This window comes from Oryctolagus cuniculus, chromosome 1 (genome assembly GCF_964237555.1).
Source record: "Oryctolagus cuniculus chromosome 1, mOryCun1.1, whole genome shotgun sequence".
Lineage (NCBI taxonomy): Eukaryota > Metazoa > Chordata > Mammalia > Lagomorpha > Leporidae > Oryctolagus > Oryctolagus cuniculus.
The window spans coordinates 236772232-236795114 of NC_091432.1; the positions used below are offsets into that span (position 1 = coordinate 236772232).

The 22883-nt window shown below is 69.0% G+C and overlaps 1 protein-coding gene across 2 annotated transcripts; it reads left to right on the top strand.

Annotated features, from left to right (window-relative positions):
• The first annotated feature begins 86 nt into the window (after window positions 1-86).
• On the top strand, window positions 87-6914 carry LHX3 (LIM homeobox 3). 2 transcript variants are annotated; one of them, XM_070059207.1, is made up of 6 exons: window positions 87-875; window positions 3954-4125; window positions 4659-4861; window positions 5278-5429; window positions 5529-5697; window positions 6136-6914. In XM_070059207.1, exons 1-6 carry the CDS (start codon window positions 788-790, stop codon window positions 6552-6554), a joined length of 1203 nt encoding a protein of 400 aa, XP_069915308.1. In that variant the 5' UTR covers window positions 87-787; the 3' UTR covers window positions 6555-6914. The 2 variants fall into 2 exon arrangements, with proteins under 2 accessions (XP_069915308.1, XP_069915301.1); XM_070059200.1 differs by lacking the exon at window positions 87-875 and adding an exon at window positions 890-2283.
• The last annotated feature ends 15969 nt before the right edge of the window (window positions 6915-22883 follow it).

Below are 22883 nucleotides of genomic sequence, written 5' to 3' on the forward strand. Positions count from 1 at the left end.
CTACGAAACCAGAGACCCCCGGATGGCCGCGAGGGTCGGGTGGGAAGTGGAGGCTGGGGACGGGTGGCCGGTGAGCTCCCTGGGGCTGCTGCGGGCTGGGGCGGCCGCCGGACAGCTCGCGGACTTCCCGCCAGAGTGCGGTCCGTGGCAGCCCTTATTGGGGTAGGGGAGGGAGGCCCCAGGAACCCCGGCTCCCCACGCCCAACGCCACCGGGTTCCGGGAGAGCCTGGTGGGAAAGCTCCGTGTGCCCTGGGGTCGGCGCCCGGCGCGCCGCGCAGCGTTTGTGTCGGGTGACCACAGGTGCCCTTCCTCCTGGACGGGGCGCCCCGGTGGCCTGGAGCGCGGCCGGCAGTTGAGGTCGGCTGGGACGGAGGAGGTGCTGAGGCCAGCTGTGCGGGGAGAGCCCCAGGGCGCCCCGAGCTGCGGGCGTCCGGCGCGGAGACCCGCTTGCTGCGAACCCGGGAGGGGAGCTCAGGGCGCAGCGGAACCGGACGCGGCTGCCGCGTGGCTGCGGGGGCGAAGGCGAGGGCCGCGGAGTCCGGCCAGGCCCGCACGGGAGGGGCACGCGCCCGACGCCGACAGCCCGGGCCCCGGGGGCGGGCGGGGGGCGGGGACGGGGAGGGGGCGGGCGGGCGCGCAGGCGGGGCGGGCGGCGGGCGCCTCCTTCAGCACCGCGGACAGCGTCCGGCCGCTCCAGGAGCTCCCCGCGACGCGGAAGGGGCGCGCCAGGGCGGGGAGCTACGAGCCCTCGGGGGACGCGCGACTCAGCCCAGCCCGGCGGCCGCTATGCTGCTGGAGACGGAACTCGACCGCGACCCGGAGGGGCCCGGGGCCCCCGCGGCCACCGCCGTCTGCAGCCTCGGCGGGCCTCGGGGTAAGAGCCGGCGCGGCGCGGGGAACCGGGCGGCGAGGGATAGTCCGGGGACACGGGACGGAGCATGGAGGCGGCCACGGAGGCGAGGGGTGGCTCCGAGGGCCTGGCGCTGGCCTGCGTCGGGCCTTTGCTCCCCAGACCAGAGCCCCTCACAGCTCTGGCCCCCGGGCCGGGTCTCCCGCCTGAACCGCCCTCCCCAAGGACCATTCCGCTATTGTTGGCGCACTCGCCAGATGCCCAGCGGCGTGGGGCCGCCGCCTCCACCGCTACCGGCTTTTCCCGGTGAAGCCACACATGGCCCCGCCGTCCCTCTGCGACAGCTGACACTTAACGCCAGAACAACTCCGCTCCACGCCCCGGTGCCCTGGCCCTGGCCCTTCTAGGGTAACAGGCGCGGGGCAGGAGGGAGCCAGGGAGTCGCGCTGCCGGTGGCGACGCGGAACTGCGCGGGTCTGCAGGGGGCATTAAAGCACCGGGCACTTAGGGCAGCTGGAGGAGGCCTGGGTGACTCCCAGGTGCGTCCCGCTTTGTGCAAGGACAGAGGGGCTCCGACCGCTCACCTGTTTGGATTCTGGGCAGGAAGCTGCAAACCCAGGCGCCGAGACTTCTGTGCGAGGCGAGTGAGGCCGGGGGCGCCCGAGGGTGTGTCCCGGGCTTCCCCACTCAGTGCCCCAGACCCGCAGTCTTGGCTGCGTGTCCAGGCCGAAGACCTGAGCCTGCTCCCTCCCCAGAACCCTGCTCCTTCCCGACCCGACCCGGGCCTGGGAGCGAGGCCGCAGCGGAGGTCTGGGGTCGCGGCCGCCAGGAGGCCTTCCTTGCGGCTCCCGCGCTCTCTGAGCTCCGGGTCGCGCTCCAGGCGTCGTCACGAAGACTCCCAGCCCCAGCACCCGCTCCGGAGCCCCAGTCCCGGTCGCGGGAGGAGCCGGCGTCCTCCCAGGACCCCCAGCCCTGCTGGAGCTCACTTGGAGCCCGCGCCGGGACAGGAAGCTGCGGGGCAGGGCCTAACGCCTGTGGTCAGGCTGGACTCCGTCCTTCTCACGCATCCCCTCCCGCGGGCACTGCAAGGTCCCCGCGCTAAGGCCCGCAGAGCCCGCGGCCGCCCCTGGCGCGTGTCCGCGACCCCCGGCCCCGCCCCGCGTCTCGGCCCCGCCCCCGGCCGCTCCGCCCTCCGTGCGGCCTGAGTCTCGGGCCCCTGGGCCGCCCGCGGGCGCAGCGCCCAGCAGCGCCGGAGTCGCTCTGACCATTGCGACCGGGGCCTGGCCGGACCCCGGGAAAGTTCGGGCCCGGGGAGCGCCGGCGCCGGAGGCGGGACTCATGGAGGCGCGCGCGGAGCTGGGCCCGGCCCGGGAGCCGGCGGGCGGTGACCTGCTGCTGGCGCTGCTGGCGCGGAGGGCCGACCTGCGCAGAGGTGGGTGCCCCGGCGAGCGCAGGCCCGGAGAGAGGGACCTGGACGGGAGCGGGTGCGAGTTTGCGTCGGGGCCCCGGGCGCTGTCGGGTGTGCGGGGCACCTCGGCAGAGAAGCGCCTCCGGCTGGAGGGCGTGCGGGGAGCTGCCGCGGGGCCAGGTGACCCTGGGGCGAGAGCGTCCCAGGAGGGCTCTTCCCAGCCCACGCCCGCCCGACCCCGTCCGGGGGAGCCGAGTCCAACGAGGGGGACGGCTGACCGCCGCTCCCGCGCCCGCTCTGTGGACACCCAGACGGTCAGAACCCGCCTGCGGCTCGAGAAAGCCCGCTTGTCCTGGCCCCCAGCCTGCGGGAGGCACGAGCCTCGCTCCCCGCGCCCTGGGCCGCTCCCCGCGGGCTCCCGGGCTGGCGCGGTGGGAGTGCGAGGAACCGAGCGGGCAGGTGGGGAAGGGGCTGCATCCCGCTGCGGGGTCTCGCTGCCCCCTTATTTATTTATTTTCCGACGGTTCCTGGGAGGGGTGGTCTCAGGGCTGGGAGGAAGAGGCAGGAGAGGAGGGAGTCGCAGGGAGGGGAGAGGACTGGTCGCGCCGGCTCCGGGACGCCGGGCGACGGAGACCCCGCCGTGGCCGAACCACCATGCAGCGTAAGCCGGGGGTGGAGCGTGGGGCGGGCGTGGGCGCTTTTGCCTGATGCGGGCTCGGGGCGGCGCGACCCGGGCGCTGTCCGCGCGGCGGTGCTGAATTCGCACCGAGGGGACTTGTGCCACCCCAGCTGCACCCCCGAGGTCCTCGCCGTGGGGACCCCGGCGCGCCGAGCATCCTCAGCTCCGTACCGGGCCCGGCTTTGCCAGAGGCGGGACGAGTCGGTTGCAGAGAGCGAGGGTCGAGCCGGATTTTAAACTCCCAGGTCCCAGAGGGCTGCTTCCCGGTTCCTGGGACCCACTGGGGGGGTCTCTGTCCCCGCCCCGGCAGGAGGGGTGGGAGGGTGCCTACCCTTGCCCGCGCGCAGCGTGACAGCAGGCCGCGCCCCCTGCCTGGCTCCCCCCTCTCAGAGACCTTTTCCAAATTAGCAGGGTGGTCAAGCCCCAGGCACCCCAGGATTCCGGGCCCCCAAAGGCCAGACGTCTGAGGGATGTGACTGCGTGGGAGGAAAGGCACCTACTGTGTGCCTCTGCACCCCGGCCTGAGCCTGGTGCCCACAGGCCACCTGTACTCCTGTGGCCACCCCACATTTGTACCTCAATGGCCAGCAGACTGGGCCAGGCTGGGAGGCCACACACACCTTCTGGATGTTTCTAGAAAGTGTAACCATGACGCTTAGTTGTGCAAGGACATGCAAGGCAGCGCCCCGTGCCCAGCCTGTGGCCAGCCCCCGCGCCGGCCAAGGATTTGTCTTCCCATTTCCTACGCTGGATTCCCAGGGCAGAGCCTCCTGGAGTTCACTGGGGCACTGGGGACATTTGAAACCGTGTCCCGGCTCCTGGGGTGGTCTGGCCACCCTCCTGCTCACAGACCAAGCAGGTGGCACCCACTCCCTCCCCCCGCCCCCTGCCCAGCTCCAGGGGCTGCAGACCGGGTCCCTTGGCAGGCTTGGGTCCTGGGCCTGCCTCGGCCGCGAAGCCGGCTGGGGCTGGTGGGAGGTGACTTCGTGTGACCCAGGGTCCCTCGTGCCCACAGAGATCCCGCTGTGCGCCGGCTGCGACCAGCACATCCTGGACCGCTTCATCCTCAAGGCCCTGGACCGCCACTGGCACAGCCGCTGCCTCAAGTGCAGCGACTGCCACACGCCGCTGGCCGAGCGCTGCTTCAGCCGCGGGGAGAGCCTGTACTGCAAGGAGGACTTCTTCAAGTGAGGGGGGGCGGGGGGGCCGGGGAGGGCCGGGGGTCTCCACCCAGACTCCTTCAAGTGAGCCTGCGGGGGCCGGCCGGGGGGGTGGGGGCTGGGGGCCTCCACCCCGACTCCTTCAAGTGAGCCGGTGGGGGCAGGGAGGGCCGGGGGCCTCCACCCCGCCCATCGCCGAGATCCTGAGCTGGGATGTCCCCCGGGGGTGGCTGGGCCTGGCCGCCTCGTCAGCAAACAGTATTTGGAAAATAAAAATTAATTTATCTTGTAAACCGTGGAAGCACCCCATTACAAAGGAGTCCAAAGTGAACCGCTCCCTCCTAAACTGCTCGCATTTGTCCCAGGCTGGGGGGTGGGGAAGCCTCGGGGTCTGAAGCCAGGGCGCCGGCCGCGCCGGTCTCTCCTGCTCCACAGAGGCTCTGCCTGGCCCTGGCGGAGCTGCCGCGGGGCCGCCGGGCGGACCGAGCCTTCCCCGCCCACCGTCGGGCTCCGACCCGCTCCGGGCGAAGGCGCTGAGCCCGACCCTGTGCGTCCCGCAGGCGCTTCGGGACCAAGTGCGCCGCGTGCCAGCTGGGCATCCCGCCCACGCAGGTGGTGCGCCGCGCGCAGGACTTCGTGTACCACCTGCACTGCTTCGCGTGCGTCGTGTGCAAGCGGCAGCTGGCCACGGGCGACGAATTCTACCTCATGGAAGACAGCAGGCTCGTGTGCAAGGCGGACTACGAAACGGCCAAGCAGCGAGGTCAGTGCGGGGCCGCGGGAACCACTCCCCTCACACACCGGCCCGGGCCCCGCTGCGAAACCGGGCCAGCGCCGGCTCCTCCAGGCCCAGCGGGCAGGAATTCCGGGGCCGGGGCGGGAGGGGCGCCACGACCTCGGCCGCGGGGTGGGGAGTAGCGGCAGAGCCGCCCTGGGAGCAGGCACCTGGGGTCCCAGGGCGAGGGAGCCGGGAGGAAGTCGGGATTGTGTGGATCTTCAGCCCTAAAGGCTGGCCCTGCCCTAAAGGAGGACCCCTGGGCGCCCGGGGGGGGGGGTGGCCGGACGGAGGGTCCCGGGGAGACGTTTCCCTCCGCCGCCGCGCAGGGCGGCCGGGCGGGAGTCGGGGCGCCCGCGGGAGCCCAGGGCCGGCCCCGCCTGATGGCGCGTCCCGCCGTGCAGAGGCGGAGGCCACGGCCAAGCGGCCGCGCACGACCATCACGGCCAAGCAGCTGGAGACGCTCAAGAGCGCCTACAACACCTCGCCCAAGCCGGCGCGCCACGTGCGCGAGCAGCTCTCGTCCGAGACCGGCCTGGACATGCGCGTCGTGCAGGTCAGCGCCGCCCCGGGCCGGCCCCTGCGGCGCGCGCGAGCCCCGGCCCCGGCCCCCGGCCCCCGCGGCAGCTCACTGGCGCCCCGCCGGCGCCCGCAGGTGTGGTTCCAGAACCGCCGGGCCAAGGAGAAGCGGCTGAAGAAGGACGCGGGCCGGCAGCGCTGGGGCCAGTACTTCCGCACCATGAAGCGCTCCCGCGGCAGCGCCAAGGCGGACAAGGACAGCGCCCAGGAGGGCCCCGACAGCGACGCCGAGGTCTCCTTCACGGGTGAGGGCGCCCCCGGCTTCGCCTTGGACAGCGCTTCCCGGCGGCCCCCGTAGGGGGGCCCTGCAGCTCCCTAGGTGGGGACAGAGCCCCCGGCCCGCGCAGGCCCCGGCTCCCCGTGTCCTGCCGCCTCCTTGGCCATCGCAATTCCCGGCTGCTCCGAGGTGGGGAGCAGTGCGGCCACCAAGCCCCCGCGCCCTCCGAGGGACCCCCTGTGCCCTCCTCGGAGCGGGCGTTCCAGGAGCTTCTTCTGAACGCGGCCTCTCTGGGCTTGAATTTCCTCTCCCAGGGCGGCCTTGGGGACCATCCTAGAACCCCAGGCCCTGCTCTGACCCCACAGCAATCCCACCCCCATCCCAGGGGCCTGGGAGGGCAACCCCAGGAGGATGGGACCGCAGGGGAGGGGCGGGTGCTGACGGGAACCCTCTGTTTCCGTTGCAGAGGAGCCGTCCCTGGCGGAAATGGGCCCCACCAACGGCCTCTACGGCAGCCTGGGGGAGCCCACCCCCGCCCTGGGCCGGCCCGCCGGAGCCCTGGGCAGCTTTGCCCTGGAGCACGGCGGCCTGGCAGGGACGGAGCAGTACCGGGAGCTGCGCCCCAGCAGCCCCTATGGCATCGCCCCATCCCCCGCGGCCCCACAGAACCTGCCTGGCCCGCAGCCCCTCCTGTCCAGCCTGGTGTACCCAGAGGCCGGCTTGGGCCTCGTGCCCTCAGGGGCTCCGGGCGGACCCCCGCCCATGAGGGTGCTGCCGGGAAACGGACCCAGCTCCGACCTCTCCACGGGGAGCAGCGGAGGTTACCCCGACTTCCCGGCCAGCCCTGCGTCTTGGCTGGACGAGGTGGACCACGCCCAGTTCTGACCGTGGCCCCCGGCGGCACCCAGCACAGGACACGAGGGCTGGGCGGCTTGGGGGGCTGTGCTCTGGATTCCTGAGGCGCTGAACCTCAGAGAAGGAGGGCGGGGCGGGGGAGGGGCCTCCCACTGTCCCCTCTCCCTCCCTCCCCCTCCCACCCCCGCCGGAGGGACCCTGTTGGCTCCTGGACACAGGCTGGCCTCCTGGGCCGAGTTTTGCAAGCAAGCTCCCCCCCTTCTCGACGGACCACCTGAGCACCTGCCGCTGTCCCGGCCCCGCCCTGGTGGGCCCCTCCCCAGCTCGGACGGGCACAGCCCCGGGGCTGGAAACTGCTTTATAATCTCCAAAATGAAGAAGAAAAGGCCATTGTGTGCTTGCTCCTGAGGTCCTGTGTTGCCGGCCCCTCGCCCTACTGCGGGTCGGAGATGGGCCTTGTCCAGCGGGGGCGGGGCGTGTCCTCCAGCTCTCTCGGACCCTGCCCCTCCCCCGTCTCTGGAAGTTTCTGTTTTTCGGGAGAGCCCTGCAGAGGGGCCGGATGTCCCGGGGGGGCCCCTACCCCGAAAGAGTGCCCCACCCCCTCCCCCCAAGCCGCAGCCGCACCGGCCTCCTCCAGGCTACGCCTTCACCTGCCATTGCCAAACAGCCCTCCCTGCGGCTCTGCGGGGTCCGCCCGCCGGGACTGGAGAAGTGGGGAGGAGCCCATCCCCTCCGTCGGACCCTCCGAGAGGCCCCCCGGAGCCGCCTGCGCAGTGTCCAGACACAAGGCCGGCCGCGTGAGTGGAAACCCTCCCGCAAACCCGCACCTCAGCTACCTGTTGGTCTGTGAACGTCCCGTGTCTGTTTATTCTCTGGTGATCAGCTCTTTCCAAGACTTAATAAATTTGTCAGTCAGAGTCTGGGAGGCGTGTGTTCAGTGAGGCGGGGGGAGGGCAGGCCGAGGGGGTCAGACTTCAGGGCTGAGCTGCTGGCCCCGTGGCCAGCCGAGCCTGCTGCCCCGCCCGGCCCTGGCTCTGGCTGCAAGGAGGCGGGGAAAGCAGGCTGAGCCCCTGGATGGAGGGGTGGGGTCTCTGCTTCCTGACCCTGGGCGAGGCAGGAGCCGGGACGTCCAGGGAGCTGCCCAGCTGGACCAGGGAGGCGGGCAGGTAGGGGCTGGCACCGGCTGCACACCAGTCTCTCCCACTTGGTTTGCAGTCCCAGCTCCTCTGCTCTCCCTGTGGCCCCTGGCCCTGCCCCCTGGAGGGAGAGAGCCCCCACCCCATGGCACAGCCCCTGGAGGGCAGAGGCAGGAGCGGGGTCAGGTTCTCCCTGCTGCAGGGCTGGTGGGAGGGAGTCCAGGTGGTGGTAGCTCCCCGAGTGGGCGCTGCCCCCTCACTGTCTCTTCTGATGCCCCTCCCCCTCACAGATGCGCCACAGAGCTGGGGAAGGGGCGGGGCCTTGGCCGGGCAGTGCCGGCGGGCAGAGGCTCTGGGGCACCCAGAGCCGGGCTCCTTGGCATCTCCCGGTGCTTGCAGAGCCTGCCGTGTGCCACGCATCCCACTGCTGCCTGGAGAGCCCAGGCCCAGAGGGGGACGCGGCCTGTCCTGGGCTGTCCTCCGAGGGGTCCTGATTCCGGCCCGGACCCACCCTAGCCCACAGCCACCAGTTCCTGACTCCCTGTGTCTGAGGGAGGCCTGGGGGGGGTGGCAGGGGTCACCCACAGAGCCCAGCCAGGGTGTGGGGGTGGCAAGGCAGGGCCAGGTGGGGTTGGGGGCAACAGGATTTAGGGAGGGGCGCATAAAATCCAGGAGCCGCCGCCCCAAGGCCCCCCGGGACCCCCCAGGCGCTGACAGGCTAATAAAGTGCTAAGTCCCCCCAAGGGCCCTGGCTGGAGCCACGGGTGGGGGTGGGGAGGGGGCAACCAGGCAGCCCCTGGGGCTCATCCGGGTCTGATCCGGGTCACCCACGGGCCTCCGTTTCTCCCTCTGGTTCTGTCCAAGCAGGCTCTGTGGGGGGTCCCTGGGGCAGGGGTGCAGGGCAGGGGAGGAAGCAGCGGGGGTCCTGGCCTGCAGGGGCAGTGGGAAAGGCTCCCCGGAGGCGGCAGGGGGGGCCTGGGGGTCTCGGGCCTCAGCCCCAGTTGGTGGGAGGGCGGGGCTGCCCGGCTGAGGGGACTGCGGGCTCCTCTCTCCGCTGCCGGTGCAGGACCCCGGCCCCATGGTGGCCCCGCGCTCCGGTGGGGGGCGACACCGAATAATAAAACCACGACTTCCGCCCGCAGAGGGGGTCTCTCTCTCTCTCTCTCTCTCTCTCTCTGCCAGCGCAGTGGCCCGCCCCGCCCTGGGCGGGTCCCTCTCTGGCCCCCATAACCCAGGGGCTGCGTGCTCAGCCCTGCGGGCCCCGAATAGGTCGAGTTTCCCGGAGCCGCACAAAACATTAATTTTAAGAAATTTATGGCTGGTGCCGCGGCTCACTAGGCTAATCCTCCGCCTGCGGCGCCGGCACACCGGGTTCCAGTCCCGGTCTGGGCGCCGGATTCTGTCCCGGTTGCTCCTCTTCCAGGCCAGCTCTCTGCTGTGGCCCGGGAGTTCAGTGGAGGATGGCCCAGGTGCTTGGGCCCTGCACCCCATGGGAGACCAGGAGAAGCACCTGGCTCCTGGCTTTGGATCAGCGCGGCGCGCCGGCTGCAGTGGCCATTGTGGGGTGAACCAACGGCAAAGGAAGACCTTTCTCTCTGTCCCTCTCACTGTCCACTCTGCCTGTCAAAAGAAAAGAAGAAAGAAAAAGAAATTTAATAGAAAAAAGCGCGTGAAGCCCCCGCCGCGATAAATGGCGCCCGCGTGCGGGGGGGGGGGGGGCGCACCTGCTGACAGTGACTAATCAGAGACATTTACATTTTCATTCTGCGCGGGAACCGCTGACGAGCGGCCGCGGGCGCGGCGCGGGGCGGCGCGGGGCCCTTCCCGCGTAATGGATGGGCTCCCCGCCCGGGTCTCATCAGTCCGCCGCGCCCGCCCTCCCGGAGCCGCAGCGCCAGGCTCATTTTTTACCTTGAAAATCTTCCCTCCCGCCCCCGCCCCATCACACGGCCCCTCCCGCCCAGCCCCTCCTAGCGTCTGGAGGCAGGCGGGGCCCGGCGAGGCGGCCGTCACCTGCGGGGCGCACGCGGAGGGTGTGCGTGAGCGCGCCCGCGCGCGGGAGCGGGGCCCTTCCTGGGTCGGGGCGCCCCCGGCCCCCAGATGCCCTCCCCCCGCTCTCCATTCCTCAAGGCCACGCATTCCCGCCGGGAAGGGTCCCTGTGTCACCGGGGTTGCGCGGTGCGGGCCCGCCAGCGGGGAGCCTTAGGCGCTGGGCGGTCCTTCGGCAGCTTAGGGACCTGCTAGAGCCGCCGGGAGCCAGGCCCAGGTCACGTTGCCCTGGGGACCTTGCGGCCACGGCCGTGCATCTCCGTCCCAGCGCCCTGTGGTTGGACAAGTGGCTCAGCCCCTCTGAGCCGCCGGCAGGGCCTCCTGCGCTGGGCAAGCTCGGGACGGGGCCGAGTGCACGCTGACACACGCGTGTGCACTCATCCCCGCGGCCAGGTCCCACGCGCATCACACCCACAGCCCACGCACACAGCCCCCCCCCCCCGGCTCAGGGAAGGGGTTGAGCATCCTCCTGTGGGCCCCACCTGCCCTTGTCACTGAGGGCAACAGCAAGGCCGGGGGCTGGACACACAGAGTCCCTGAGGCCGCAGTGCTGGGGTTCTGGGTTCGGGGGCTCCCCAGCCTGGGCTGTCTCTGCTCGTGTCCACGGCCCCGCTCCAGCCATCGCTGGCCTCACCCTGCAGGGAGGGGATGGAGTGCGTCCAGGCACCTGTAGGGGGGAGGGGAGAGCGGTCGCCGCCCCCGTCCACCACCTGCTCTGACAGGTGGGAGGGCCCAGCCGCCGTGGACAGTGGGCAGTGGGCCCTCCAGGCGTAAGCCCAGTGTTTCCACGTGAACCAGTGGCTCCTGTGCTGAAAGTGGGCACCGGGCAAACACGTGTGCACGTGTGTCATGCGTGTTCCCCGCAGCACCCCTCTCGCACGTCTGACCTGGTCTGTCCAGCCGGGCCCAGGAATGGGCACCGACACCGGCTGCAGTGCGATGGACCTGCGACCTCCCGGCTGGGGGGGGGCCAGGCGTGGCCGCCGGGCACGCAGAAGGCGCCAGGGGCCACAGGCTGCTTGGCCACCAGGACGCCCACATCCCAGTCCGAGGGCTGGGATCGAGTCCCGGCTCCTCTGCCTCCAGGACGGCGCAGGAGCCTGGGTCCCTGCCACCCACGTGGGAGACCCGGGTGCCGTCCTGGGCTCGGCTGTGGCGCGCATTTGGGGAGTGAAGATCTCCCTCTGCCTTCAGGTGAATGAAGCGAAATGTGCTGCTATTTTTAAAGGCACAAAAGGCCCAGAATAGGGAGAGCTTTGGAGACAGAACACGGTGGCCAAGCCGGGCGGAGGCTGGGCAGGGGCGGGGCCGGGGCGGAGGCTGGGCAGGCAGAGACTGGGGTGTGGCAGGGGGGTATATGATGGAATGTGGTGGGACCCTGGTGAGGGTCCCCTGCAGGCCCCAGCCTGGCTCACAGCAGGAAGTCCAGTTGTTCACCTCCCAGCCTGCTCCAGCCCCCCCCCCACCCGCTCCTGGGAAATCCAGCCTCCCCCCCTTGCCTCAGCTACACGGGGTCCTCACGGATCCCCCCCCAGGGACCCTGCCCTAGCCCTGCGTGGGGGCTGCAGCCAGTGCTGACTCACCTCCCCCGCAGGCCGCCCCTCCCCTCCCCCCACCCCCGGGAGCAAAGGTGTGGGTGTGGGCGGGGCCCGCAGGCAGGGAGGGGCTCTGTGCCCAGGCCCGCCCCTTATCCAGTAGCTTTGCCCTGTCTCTGTGGGATCTCTCCAAGAGGACCCTGGCCCTGGCCCTGACCGGTGGCCGTGGCCGTGTTAGGCAGCAAGGTCGGAGTTCAGGGGGTGACACGGTGACGCCCCCGTGTCCACACTGGAGGGCTGGGCGTGGCGGGGCCCCCAGCGGGAGGCAGAAAGCCCCGCCCACCAGCCCCTCGCTGAGTCTGGGCGTCCTCGGGGGCAGCTGCCCTCGCACCGTGGCCGGTGAGACCCTTACCCTGATTTCTTCAGTGCAAGGACCACCTCCCCCAGCCCCAGCCTGGCCCTGCCAGGGGCTGCAGGGGCTCCGGCACTTCCGGAAAATTCCTTCGTGGCTCCGCAGCAGAGGCCCCCAGGGGTTTGTGGCGGAGCCCGCACCGGCCGGCCCCGGCCGGGAGCGGCGCAGGCCCCTGACGAATGCTTTGTTCCGAGCTCGGCTAATCCCCGGGCTGACGAGGCTTAAAGTTTAATTAGCAAGCTCCTCTTATGCTAACACTCCTCATTAGGCTAAGTGTCCTATTAGTCAAAACGCAGCGGCAGCGGACAGCCGGGTTCAGGGCGCCGGGCGCCTTGCCCGGGGCCGAGCGAGGGGCGTCCTTCAGGTGACATGGGGGGAGGGGCTGGGGGGCGTGGGACCTCCGGGGAGCAGGGAGCCCCGGGGGCGGGGTGTAGGCCAGGACAGGATTCTCCGCCCCCTGGAGGTCTCCGCTCTCCCATTTCCCAGGGCGGGGGCTGGAGCTGCCTGGGCCCCTCTCAGCCCGAAATCCACCCCTCCCCCACAAACCTTAACTCCCCCGCCGGAAGACCCTATTTGTTTAAAAAGGATTCTTTGAGAGGCAGAGTTACAGAGAGGGAGAGACAGAGAGATACAGAGAGAGGTCTTCCGTCGTGGTTCACTCCCCAAATGGCCATGCTGGCTGGGGCTGGGCCAGGCTGAAGCCGGGAGCCGAGAGCCTGGAGCCGGGAGCCGGGAGCTTCTTCCAGGTCTCCCATGAGTACCGGGACTTGGGCATCCTCCCCTGCTTTCCCAGGCCATTAGCAGGGAGCTGGATCGGAAGGGGAGCAGCTGGGATTCAAAACGGCGCCCGTGTGGGATGCCGGAGCTGCCGTCGGTGGCTTTACCGGCTACAGCACAGCACCAGCCCCCAGGACCCAAATTGGACAGGGGGTTAAGCCACCGCTTGGGACACCAGCATCCCGTATTGAGTGCCTGGGTTCAGTCCTGCCCCTGCCTCCACTTCCGGCCTCCTGCTAGGCACATCCTGAGAGGCACCAGGGTCCCCGCCACTCGCCACTCCCGTGGGAGCCCCCCGGCGAGGTCCAGGCTCCTGGATTTGGCTTGGCCCAGCCCTGACCGGGTGCCAGGCCCTCTTGCCTCTGGGCATGGAGGAGAGAGCCGTCCCAGGAGCGAGTTCCTTCCTTCAGCTCAGTATAGAAATAAAAAGCCGGAACATTTTGCAAAAAAAGGGGAAGTGTTTATTTGATTGACAGTGAAGCGTCTGGCCCGAGTGGGGAGCAGGCGGAGTGCCCAGCGGGACAGCGGCTTCCAGGAAGTTCCCTGGGTTTCTTCTCTTGGACAGGGTTTCACATACACTTTTTTTTTTCACAGGCAGAGTGGACAGTGAGAGAGAGACAGAGAGAAAGGTCTTCCTTTGCCGTTGGTTCACCCTCCAATGGCCGCCGCGGCTGGTGCGCTGCGGCCAGCGCACCGCGCTGATCCCATGGCAGGAGCCAGGAGCCAGGAGCCAGGAGCCAGGTACTTCTCCTGGTCTCCCATGGGGTGCAGGGCCCAAGCACTTGGGCATCCTCCACTGAACTCCCTGGCCACAGCAGAGAGCTGGCCTGGAAGAGGGGCAACCAGGACAGAATCCGGCGCCCCGACCGGGACTAGAACCCGGTGTGCCGGCGCCGCAGGCGGAGGATTAGCCTAGTGAGCCGCGGCGCCGGTCACATACACATACACATGTTGATTGGCATGGGGCTCGTGGAGATAGTGGGGGTCTCTTGGCGACAGCCCGGCTCTCCCTGGGGCTCAGCCCCCTCCTCTGCCAGCCCCGAGTGGGAGATTGCGACCAAGCTGCAGGTGCGGCTGGAAGCCGAAGGTCACACGTGCAGCACCGAAGCTCTGGTGGCAGATGATGGCTTTGCAGCCACCGCAGCCTGATGCGGACATCCTAGCGGCGTCCGAGGGCCCCCGCCCCCCGCCCCCCAACGGCCTCACTCTGCTGTGGGATGCAGGGGTCCCACGTGGAGGCTCAACCTGCCCTGGTACCACCGCCCGGTAAATGGGTGCCTTTGCCACACCTGAGCCCCTGGAGCGGTCTGGGGGGCGCGGAGACCTGGGCTCCAGTGCGTGGGTCCTGCTGGGCTGCCTGGGCCAGCACCTGGGCTTCCTACAAACAGAACCCCCAATGCACTGACACCGGGGCCGGCGCCGTGGCACAGCGGGTAAAGCCACCACCTGCAGCGCCAGCATCCCAGGTGGGCACCAGTTCAAGTCCCGGCTGTTCCTCTTCCCATCCAGCTCTGTGCTGTGGCCTGGGAAAGCAGAAGATGGTCCAAGCCCTTGGGCCCCTGCACCCACGTGGGAGACCCGGATGGAGCTCCTGGCTCCTGGCTTCAGATTGGCTAAGCTCTGGCCATTGCTGCCATTTAGGGTGTGAACCAGCGGATGGAAGGCCTCTCTCTCTCTCCTCCACCTCCCCCTGCTCTCTCTCTCTGTAACACCATCTTTTAAATAAGTAAAATAAAGCTTTTTTAAAGAGACGTATTTATTTGTTTGAAAGGCAGAGAGGGAGGGAGGGTGGAGATGGAGCCATCACCTGTTGCCATCCCAGGCACGTTAGTAGGAGCTGGATCTGACGCAGAGCAGCCGGCTTGAACCCACACTCTGGTGAGGGGTGCGGTGTCCCGGCTGGCGGGCTAACCTGCGTCGCAGCGTGCTCGCCAGGCACCTGCGCAGCACAGCTCTGTGGGCCTTCGAGAAACAAACGCACGTTCTCGGCCTGGAAGGGACCCTGGCCAAGCCCCAGAGGACAGGACAGGGCCAAGCTGGGCCTGGCAGAGGGCGGGAGGTTTCCCTGGGAGAGGCCTTGGGCCGTCCTCCACTGCCTTCCCAGGCCACAGCAGGGAGCTGGACGGGAGGCGGAGCAGCCCGGCTCGATGATGGCCCTGCCGCGGTGACCTCACCACGGCACCAAGCGTCACGCACCAGCATCAGCTCCCCACCTCTGGCCACATCTCCCCTGGGCACCCGGCACCTGAGCTGGTGACACCACGGCTGGCGTGGGGTGGGGCGGCACCAGTGGCCTGGGGAGCAGACCACGGAGGATGGCTTGGTCAGCTGTGGGGCAGGCGAGGCCCGGGCTGGGCCCCTGCGGCTGTGGCCCCGGGACGACCGACAGGCCCTGGTTGCCTGCCTGGACCGTCCAACCCCCACCCCCAGCCCTGCATCTGCCATCCATCTGGGCCTTTGTGTGCGGCCCGGGCGGGCCGGCCTACGAGGGTTGGACCGCCCCCTGTGCCTGGCCAGACCCCGTTCTTTAACAAGCCCCCTGAGGAATGTTAAACAGCACTCTCCTTTAACCTCTGGAGGCCTGAGCAGACCATGGGCGGGACAGCGGTGGGGGCTGGGAGAGCAACCCCCCTTCCTCCTGTGCCCAGGGGAGACCTGGGCTGTCCCTGGGGCCTGGCCTGAGCCCCTCCTTTCGACTGGGAGCCCCGAGCCCCAGCCAGCAGTGACCAGGGGTCTGGGGCAATGCCCGGGGTGGCCAACGCCCGGCGGGGACAGCAGCATGAGGGACGGTGACCCTGGCCCTGGGGGCTGCTGCCTGTGGTCCTGCCGTGACATTCTGCAAAGTCACCCCAAGCCATGGCTCGATTCCTCTGTGCGCCTGCCCTTCCCCGCCCCCGCCAGGGTGAAGCCTCCAGGCCGTGTAGACACTGGGCAGCCTGAGCCGCCGCCGCGCCCGCGACACCGGCTGTGAACGCTGACCTTACCTGGACCTACAAGGAGACTTAAGTCTCTGTGCACTTCTCTGCTTACTCTCAATTGTATTTTTTATTTTCATCTTATTTGGGATGCAGAGAGAGGTCTTCCACCTGCGGGCTCACTCCCCAAGGCCTGCGGCGGCCAGCGCTGGGTCAGCCTGAAGCCAGGAGCTCCACCCGGCTCTGCTGTGTCGTGGCAGGGGCCAGGCGCTGCGGCCCGCACTGCTGCCTCCCGGCGTGCGGGGAGCTGGGCTGCAGCAGCGCTGAGACCGACCCGGAGCAGGTCCTGGCGGCGTCTACACCGCTGTGCCCGGCGCTCACCCTGTTTTCAGGGAGCTCTACGTCTAACAGCCGGAACGATTCAACGCGAGTGGTCGCAGCAGCTGACCGAGCGCTGGCAGCTCCTTGAGGTCACCTTGAAAGAGGCCGAGCGGCGCCGCGGGGCAGGGCTGCAGCCGAGGACGAGGGCGAGGGCCCGGGCTGGGGCACAGCGCGTGAAGCTGCCACCTGCGGCGCCAGCATCTCACACGGGCACCAGTTCAAGTCCCGGCTGCTCCACTTCCGGTTCAGCTCTCTGCTGTGGCCTGGGAGAGCAGTGGAAGATGGACCAAGTGCCTGGGCCCCTGCGCCCGCCTGGGAGACCCGGATGGAGCTCCTGGCTCCTGGCTTCAGATCGGCCCAGCTCCAACCATTGCAGCCATTTGGGGAGTGACCCAGCGGATGGAAGACCTCTCTCTCTCTCCCTCTCTCTCTAATTCTGCCTTCCAATAAATCCGTCTTTAAAAACAACAACCTGAAGCCAGATCTCCGTGAGCGAGAGCTGCTCGCCCAGCGGCTGAGTGAATGATCTTTGCTCTGTGAAGATCCGGACGTGCCCAAGGACTCTGCTTAACAAATTAAACCCCTGGTGCGGCCTCCCCCGCGGCTGCCACGCCCCCCGCGCACCTGGCCCCCAGAAGACGCTGGAGGGGCCTCGAGGCACCCTGGGGTCAGGGGCGCCTGGCCCAGCCACAGCTGTCGAGGAAGAAGCCCTCCGAGGGGGCAGCGCGGCCTCAGCGGCCGGGAGAGACCCCTGTGCCTTCAGACGCAGCTGCTCCCGCGTGGGGGTTCTCTCCGTGCCCACGCACGGCGCTGACCAGAGCCGCCCGGGACTTCTGGCCTGGCACCGGGACGCTACTGGGAGCAGGCAACCCCCGTCCAGTCCTGAAGGAAGCCGGCTTGGGTGAAGCCCAGGGCACCTGCTGGACTCCCCGCGTCTCCCAGCACTGCACCCTCCCCGCCCCCTCCCGTGGCTGGGGACTTCCGGGCCCACAGAGCGGGGTGCCCTTCAGCCGGCAGCCTGTGTGGGCGTCTGCGGCTCCAGCCCGCTGCCCAGCAGAGCCCTCGACCTTCCCCGCCGGTTTTTTATAGGCCGAGGGGGTGGGGAGCACCTCGCTGTCCCCCACGGGCCCCCGCGACCCTGCCCGGGCCCTCCCCAATCCGCCAATATTAGAAAGGATTTGTGTCCCCGATAAATAATGCAAAGTTAAATTATATCCGCCCCGGCTTAAATCTTCACGTTCCCGTTCTCATCTCCATAAAGACACGGCGCGCGGCCCTGCCAGCTGCCCAGGGCCTCCTAATGAAATTAGTCCTGGGCGGCCGTGGGGCGGCCCACCCGCCGGGCGGAAAGGTAAAAGGCCGGAGTTCAAATTATTTATCTCCCTAATAACTGCAGCGCCGGTGCGCGCCAGAGGCCGCGGCAGGGCGGGGATCTGCTGGGAGGCTGGCGGGCGCCGGGACGGCCCCAAGGGCACAGCAAGGACTCTGCAGCCGTGGGGACCCCTCCCAGACCGGGCCTTCCGGGGGCGCCTGCCCCCCACGCCCAGCCCAGGGGCTGTGCAGGGAAAGGGGACTCTCGGGAGAGGCCGCTGACCTCTGCATCCCAGGGGACACCCAGGCGGGGCGGCCTGGGAGGGCCTGAAGGGGGGGTGGGGAGAGGAGGCCTCCTAGGGGTGAGCATCCCTGGGACGGAAGGAGCCAGACGGCCGGCCGCAGGAGCAAGGCCAGAGTCCGGGCCACGCGTCCGGATCAGGAGGCCCCCCGTGCGCCCGTCCGGGCTGCAGAAGCCTCCCCCGCACGCAGGCACGCCGGCCCGCAGCTGGGGGGGTCCCTCAGCTGCTGCTGTGGTCCCCCAGGGCTTGTAGCCCCCTGGGAGGGAGGCCCCCAACCCCTCCCCACTCCGCGTCCTGGCCGAGGCCGCTCTCTGCCCCCACACCCGGCTCCAGGCGCCCTGGAGAGCCCCGGGCCCTGGCCAGGCAGCTCCGCCCGCGGGCCTCTGCCTCCCTCCGCAAGGCGCCCGCCCCTCACCCCGGTTTATGGCCACTTAATCTGTGCGAGCGGCCGGCACCCAATATATCTCCGCGTATTGATCAGCTCTGGGCTGATAGAAGTTCAAGCTCACAAGGGCTCACTCTTTGACCCCCAAATAGGGCACGAATGTCAATCGAATAGACTGGGTGCGCGCGGCGCCCGGCTGCAGCTGCGGGAGAGATCAATGGAGCCCTGGGAGACCCAGGATTTATAGAAGGCCTGCCATTTTAATATTAGAATAAATGTTATACTGCACGGCAGGGGGACCGAGGGGGTCACCAGGAAAATATTTCTTGGAGGCCCTTTTCAGTTGGAAAATGATGTGCGTGAGATTTTATGAAGTCGAATTTATGGACCTCATTTAGGCTGATAATTTAAAACTCCTGATGAGAAAGACATTAAGTAGAGAGCTGGGGGCGGGGCCGGACAAGTGGGCGGTCCCAGAACCCGAGGTGCTGCGGCTTCTGGCGGAGCTGCTCCTGGGGTGCCGGGGGCCGGGGTGGGCTGAGCCGGGCCGAGTGCCGGGGCCTGGGGAGGCCTGGTCTGGGCTCTGGAATCCCAGGGAGGCCGCCCGCAGGTGTCCCGGGCACAGGTGGGCACTCACCTGCTCCCCCCCACTCAGGCACACACCTGCTGCTCCCAGCATGCCCTCCACAACCCAGCTCCGCCCCCGCCTTGGCCCTCAGGGCCACCTCCTCCGGGCTGCCAAGGGCACCGCAGGGCTTGGGGAAGCCGATCTCATAGAAACAGGCTCAGGCTGACGGCCGCTCACGGCTAGAGGGGAGCCCCCAGCTGGGAGAGCAGGGCAGAGGGGCGCTGGGGGCAGGTGGGGGGAGCCGCTCACGGCTAGAGGGGAGCCCCCAGCTGGGAGAGCAGGGCAGAGGGGCGCTGGGGGCAGGTGGGGGGAGGTCCCTGAGGGTCTCCAAGGAACGCCTGACCGGTCTCCGCCAGCAAGTTCCAGTCTAGGCCAGTCTAAGCAGAAGACTGGCCAGGGCCGCCCAGGGCTCTGTGGGGTCCACCCTTGCCCCCACCTCCGTCCGACTCTGGGCCCTCCCCAGAGGGGCTCGGCTCAAGACCCCGCCCTGGGGGCCTGCGCTGTGGCCTAGGGGGTAAAGCCATCTCCTGCAGTGCCGGCACCCCCCCCCCCATATGGGCACTGGTTCAAGACCCAGCTGCTCCACTTCCGATCCCTGCTATAGCCCAGGAAAGCAGCAGAAGGTGGCCCAAGTGCTTGGGCCCTGCACCCACGTGGGAGACCCAGATGGAGCACCTGGCTCCTGGCTTCGAATCGGCGCAGCTCCGGCCGTTGCAGCCATTTGGGGAGTGAACCAGCAGATGCAAGACCTCTCTCTCTGCCTCTAACTCTGCCTTTTAAATAATTCCTCCCCTCAAAAAAGACCCCGCCCTGACCCCAATGCCCGGCCAGGTGGGGCCCGGGTCCGGCCACACCCCCCTCCGGCCGCCTGCGAGGTCCGGGGCTCCTCTGCAGGGGCAGTGACCTGCGTTTCTCCTGGGCAGGGGGAGCTGAGGCCTGGGGTGACCTCGGAGCCACCTGGGCCCCACCCGAGCCCTTGAGGAACCTGCCTGCCTGCCCCTGATGTGGGCAGCAGGAGGGGCCAGGAGGCCCCCGCTGGGTGCAGGAGCCGAGACCTGGCGCTTCCCTCCTGGGCAGGGTGGGGTGGGGGGTGTCTCAGCCTCCCCAGGGCTGCACGTGGCTCCTTCTGCGGGCGCCCGGTGTGGGAGTGCGGGGCCTACATTTTCAGCTTTATTAAGGGACGGAGCCACCCCCTCCCCGGTCAACGCCGCCCCTGGAGGCAATAAATCTGCAGCCCTGTGATTTGTGGCTCTGTGCGCCCGATAAATCCAATCTTTCTTGATGCGAAGGTTGGAGCGCCCGGCTCAGCTCCGGCTCACTGTGCCGGTCCCAAGTAAGCGGCTAAGGAGACGCAGGGGCCGAGCCCACCGCTGCCCACCCCCAGGTGCCAGCCGGCCTGCCTGGGGTGCGGGGAAGGCGAGGGTGAGGGCAGAGGGGGCTCAGGTCCTCGGCACAACGACCCCCAGCGTGTGCCCGGCCCTCTGCATCCCCGGACACCCACGTGCATTTTTGGCCTTGGTCTAAAAGTTGCAGAATCTCAGAGCAACAAAGATGGCGTCGGTCTGTTCACCCGGGAGGGTGTGCGAGGCCGGGGCTCTGCGGTGAGGCCCTGGTGTCCCTCTGCCCGTGGGGTGGCTTCGGGATCGTGCCAGGTTGTGAGCTTCCTGAACAGGGCTCCAGCCTGCGGCATCAGGGCCATCAGGGTCTGGACTCCAGCAGCCTTCCTCTGAGCCTCAGCCCCCGCCCCGTGCCATGGACGCGGGACCACTGGCGAGGACCCTCAGGGCTGACCTGACCCACAGAGGACGCCCAGGTGGACAGACAGGGGCAGGAGTCCCCCACAGGCACCTCCGGCCGACTGCTGGCCGCAGGACTGCGCGCCTCCAGCATTTCCCAGGGTCAGACGGGGCTGAGCCCGGTGCTGGGACCCTCCTGTCTGACACAGCACACACCAGTGCCAGAACCAGAAGTCACACAGGGGCGCAGCGGGGAAAGCCGCCGCCTGCAGAGCCAGCATCCACACGGGCGCCGGTTCCAAGTCCCGGCTGCTCCACTTCCCATCCAGCTCCCTGTTACGGCCTGGGAAAGCAGTGGACGATGCCCAGGTCCCTGGGCCCTGCTCCTGCAGGGGAGACCCGGATGGAGCTCCTGGCTCCTGGCTTCGGATCAGCTCAGCTCTGGCCGTTGCGGCCATTTGGGGAGGGAACCAGCGGATGAAGACCTCTCTCTCTCTCTCTCCCTCCGTCTGTCTGTAGCTCTGCCTCTCAAATAAAAAAGAGAGAGAGAGAGAGAGAGAGTCGGGAAGGCCGAGGCCGCTGTTTTGGGGGTTCTGCGGCCCTGGTGAGCGTCCGCTCCCGGGAGAGCGCCTGGAAATCCCTCTGTGCGGCAGAACCGTGCAGTCTGCCGCCGGGCTGGGCGGGGTCTGGAGCCGCATTCCTGCTTGGGCAGGGGCTTAGGTGCTGGCACTGGACACAAAGCCCCAGGCCCGGCCGCCGGCGCAGCCATTAGGCTGATGAAGCCCTTCCGGCTGATTGCACCCTGGGGGCCTCGGAAGCCCCCCCAGGTTCTCTGTTTCGCTTTTGGCTGGGAGGGGGCCGGGAGCAGGCTGACGGGCGCCTAACTGCCAGCGCTGGTTCCAGGAGGTCAGAAGGAGGACACAGCTCTGTCCCCTGTCCCTGCCGGGGATCCACAGGACCTCTGGTCCAAACCCAGGGGGAGGGAGCCAGGTCCCCAGGGGAGGGGCAGAAGGCGGCCTGCAGGGCCGTGGGGCGGGGTTCAGAGTGAGAGGGGCCCTGGGGAGCATCGGGAGGTCCTGTGGGGTGGCCAGGGGTGGGGGGCAGCACGGGTGCACCAGGGGGGTCTGCCTAGACCCCTCCCACGTGGCTCCCCCACCCAGGCCTATGCTATGAATGTGGCAGAAGAGGGAGGGGGAGGGGGTGTTTGTGTCCCCCCGGCCACCTCTCCCACATGCCCCCAGAGCCACAGGTGCCGGGGGAGACCTCCACATGGCTCCCGCGGGGGGATGGGCGCTCACTTGGAGGGGTGAGGGCCACTTCCTGGCCCTGGGATTCTGGAATCCAGGCGATGGCCCCGGGGGCCCAGCCAGCAGAGCCCAGAGCTCCGAGCCTCCCCAGGGGTCAGACACCTGTCTCCAAGTGCTGCGGGTGCGCCTGTGCCCAGCTGGCGGGCTCCGTCTGCGCCGACAGCCGCTTGACTGTCCTTGTGCCCCCAAGGCGCCGGGCACAGCGGATCGGAGGGAATGGGTTTTCTCCTGGCCCCAACATCTGCTCGGCGGGGAGCCTGGCCACCTCTCCTGGGCCCTGGGGCTCCAGGCAGTGCCCGTGTCTGCTCACGGCAGAGGCCCGAGCCCGGCCTGGGCCGTGTGCCCTTCCCTGCCGGGACTGGGCGTGAGCAGCGGCAGGAACACCCGCTCAGACCCTCCGCTGGCACACCCGGTGTGGCCTGTCAGGGCCAGGGGCCTCGTTGCGTGCTTGGCTCCCGTGAGCGAGCGGCCCCCGCACGCCCTGCGCCCAGCACCCAGGGCTGCCCAGGGCCAGCGCCTTCCCGGGCTGTGGGTCCTCTGTGCAGCGGGGGTCGCCAGCCCTCTGCAGAGGGTCCCAGGGAGGCCGCTTCTAGCACAACTCCCACTGGACGGGGGTGGTGGGCAGACGACCCCCCACCTCCCCAGAAGCCCCCCAAGGCTCGGGCAGAGCAGGCCAAAGGGTGCAGGGTGGGGGCCGTGTGCAGGGGCAGGGACTGTGCTCCCCCTGGGCTGGGGTCTGCAGCCCACTCCCTGGGTGCCCCGCTGCTCTGGGGGCAGGTGCAGGGCCCTGTCCCCAGCCGGCCCTTCCAGGAGCCCGCGGTGCCCGGCCCTGAGCTCAGATCTGCAGGGGGAGGGCCAAGGCGTTAAATTGCAGCGGGCGGAAATTAGACCCGAGAGCCGCATCTGAGAAGGGACGCTTCTTTGTCCGCTTGGGGGTGAATTCCAGCCTCTCGCCCTCCCCCGCAATCCTGTTGACTTAATTTGGGCTTTTGTCTGGGGTGCCCCGGAGAGGATTACCGGGGGGTCCTGTTACAGCTCCCGAGTCTGGGCTCACACGGGTTCAGGGGCAGGTGGCTGGGTGAGCCGGGCCTGTTTTCCTGTTGCCCTGGGAACACCGCCCCCCGCGGCTTCTCCGCGTTCCCAGGGCTTCCTGGGTGCGGCTGAGCAGGGGCAGGGCAGCGGAGTCAGGGGCCTGTGCCTGTCCGGGCTGCGCCCCCAAGCCCGCAGAGCAGGGGGCTCCGTGTGTGTGCGCGTGCGCAGGGCTCCCGGGAGGCGGGGCAGGGACTGACGGTGGGCTGCAGGCCAGGGACCCCTCCTGGGCTAGGGGCTTCAGACGGAGGCCCTGATGCAGCCGCCCAAGTGCGGGTCCCCCAGGGCCCAGGGGGTGCAGAAGCCCTGAGGCTGGGGCGCGGGGGCTGTCCCCAGAGACAGGGAGATCTGGGCTCAGTGAGCTCTGAACTGGAGAGACAATTTGACTGGCAGCGT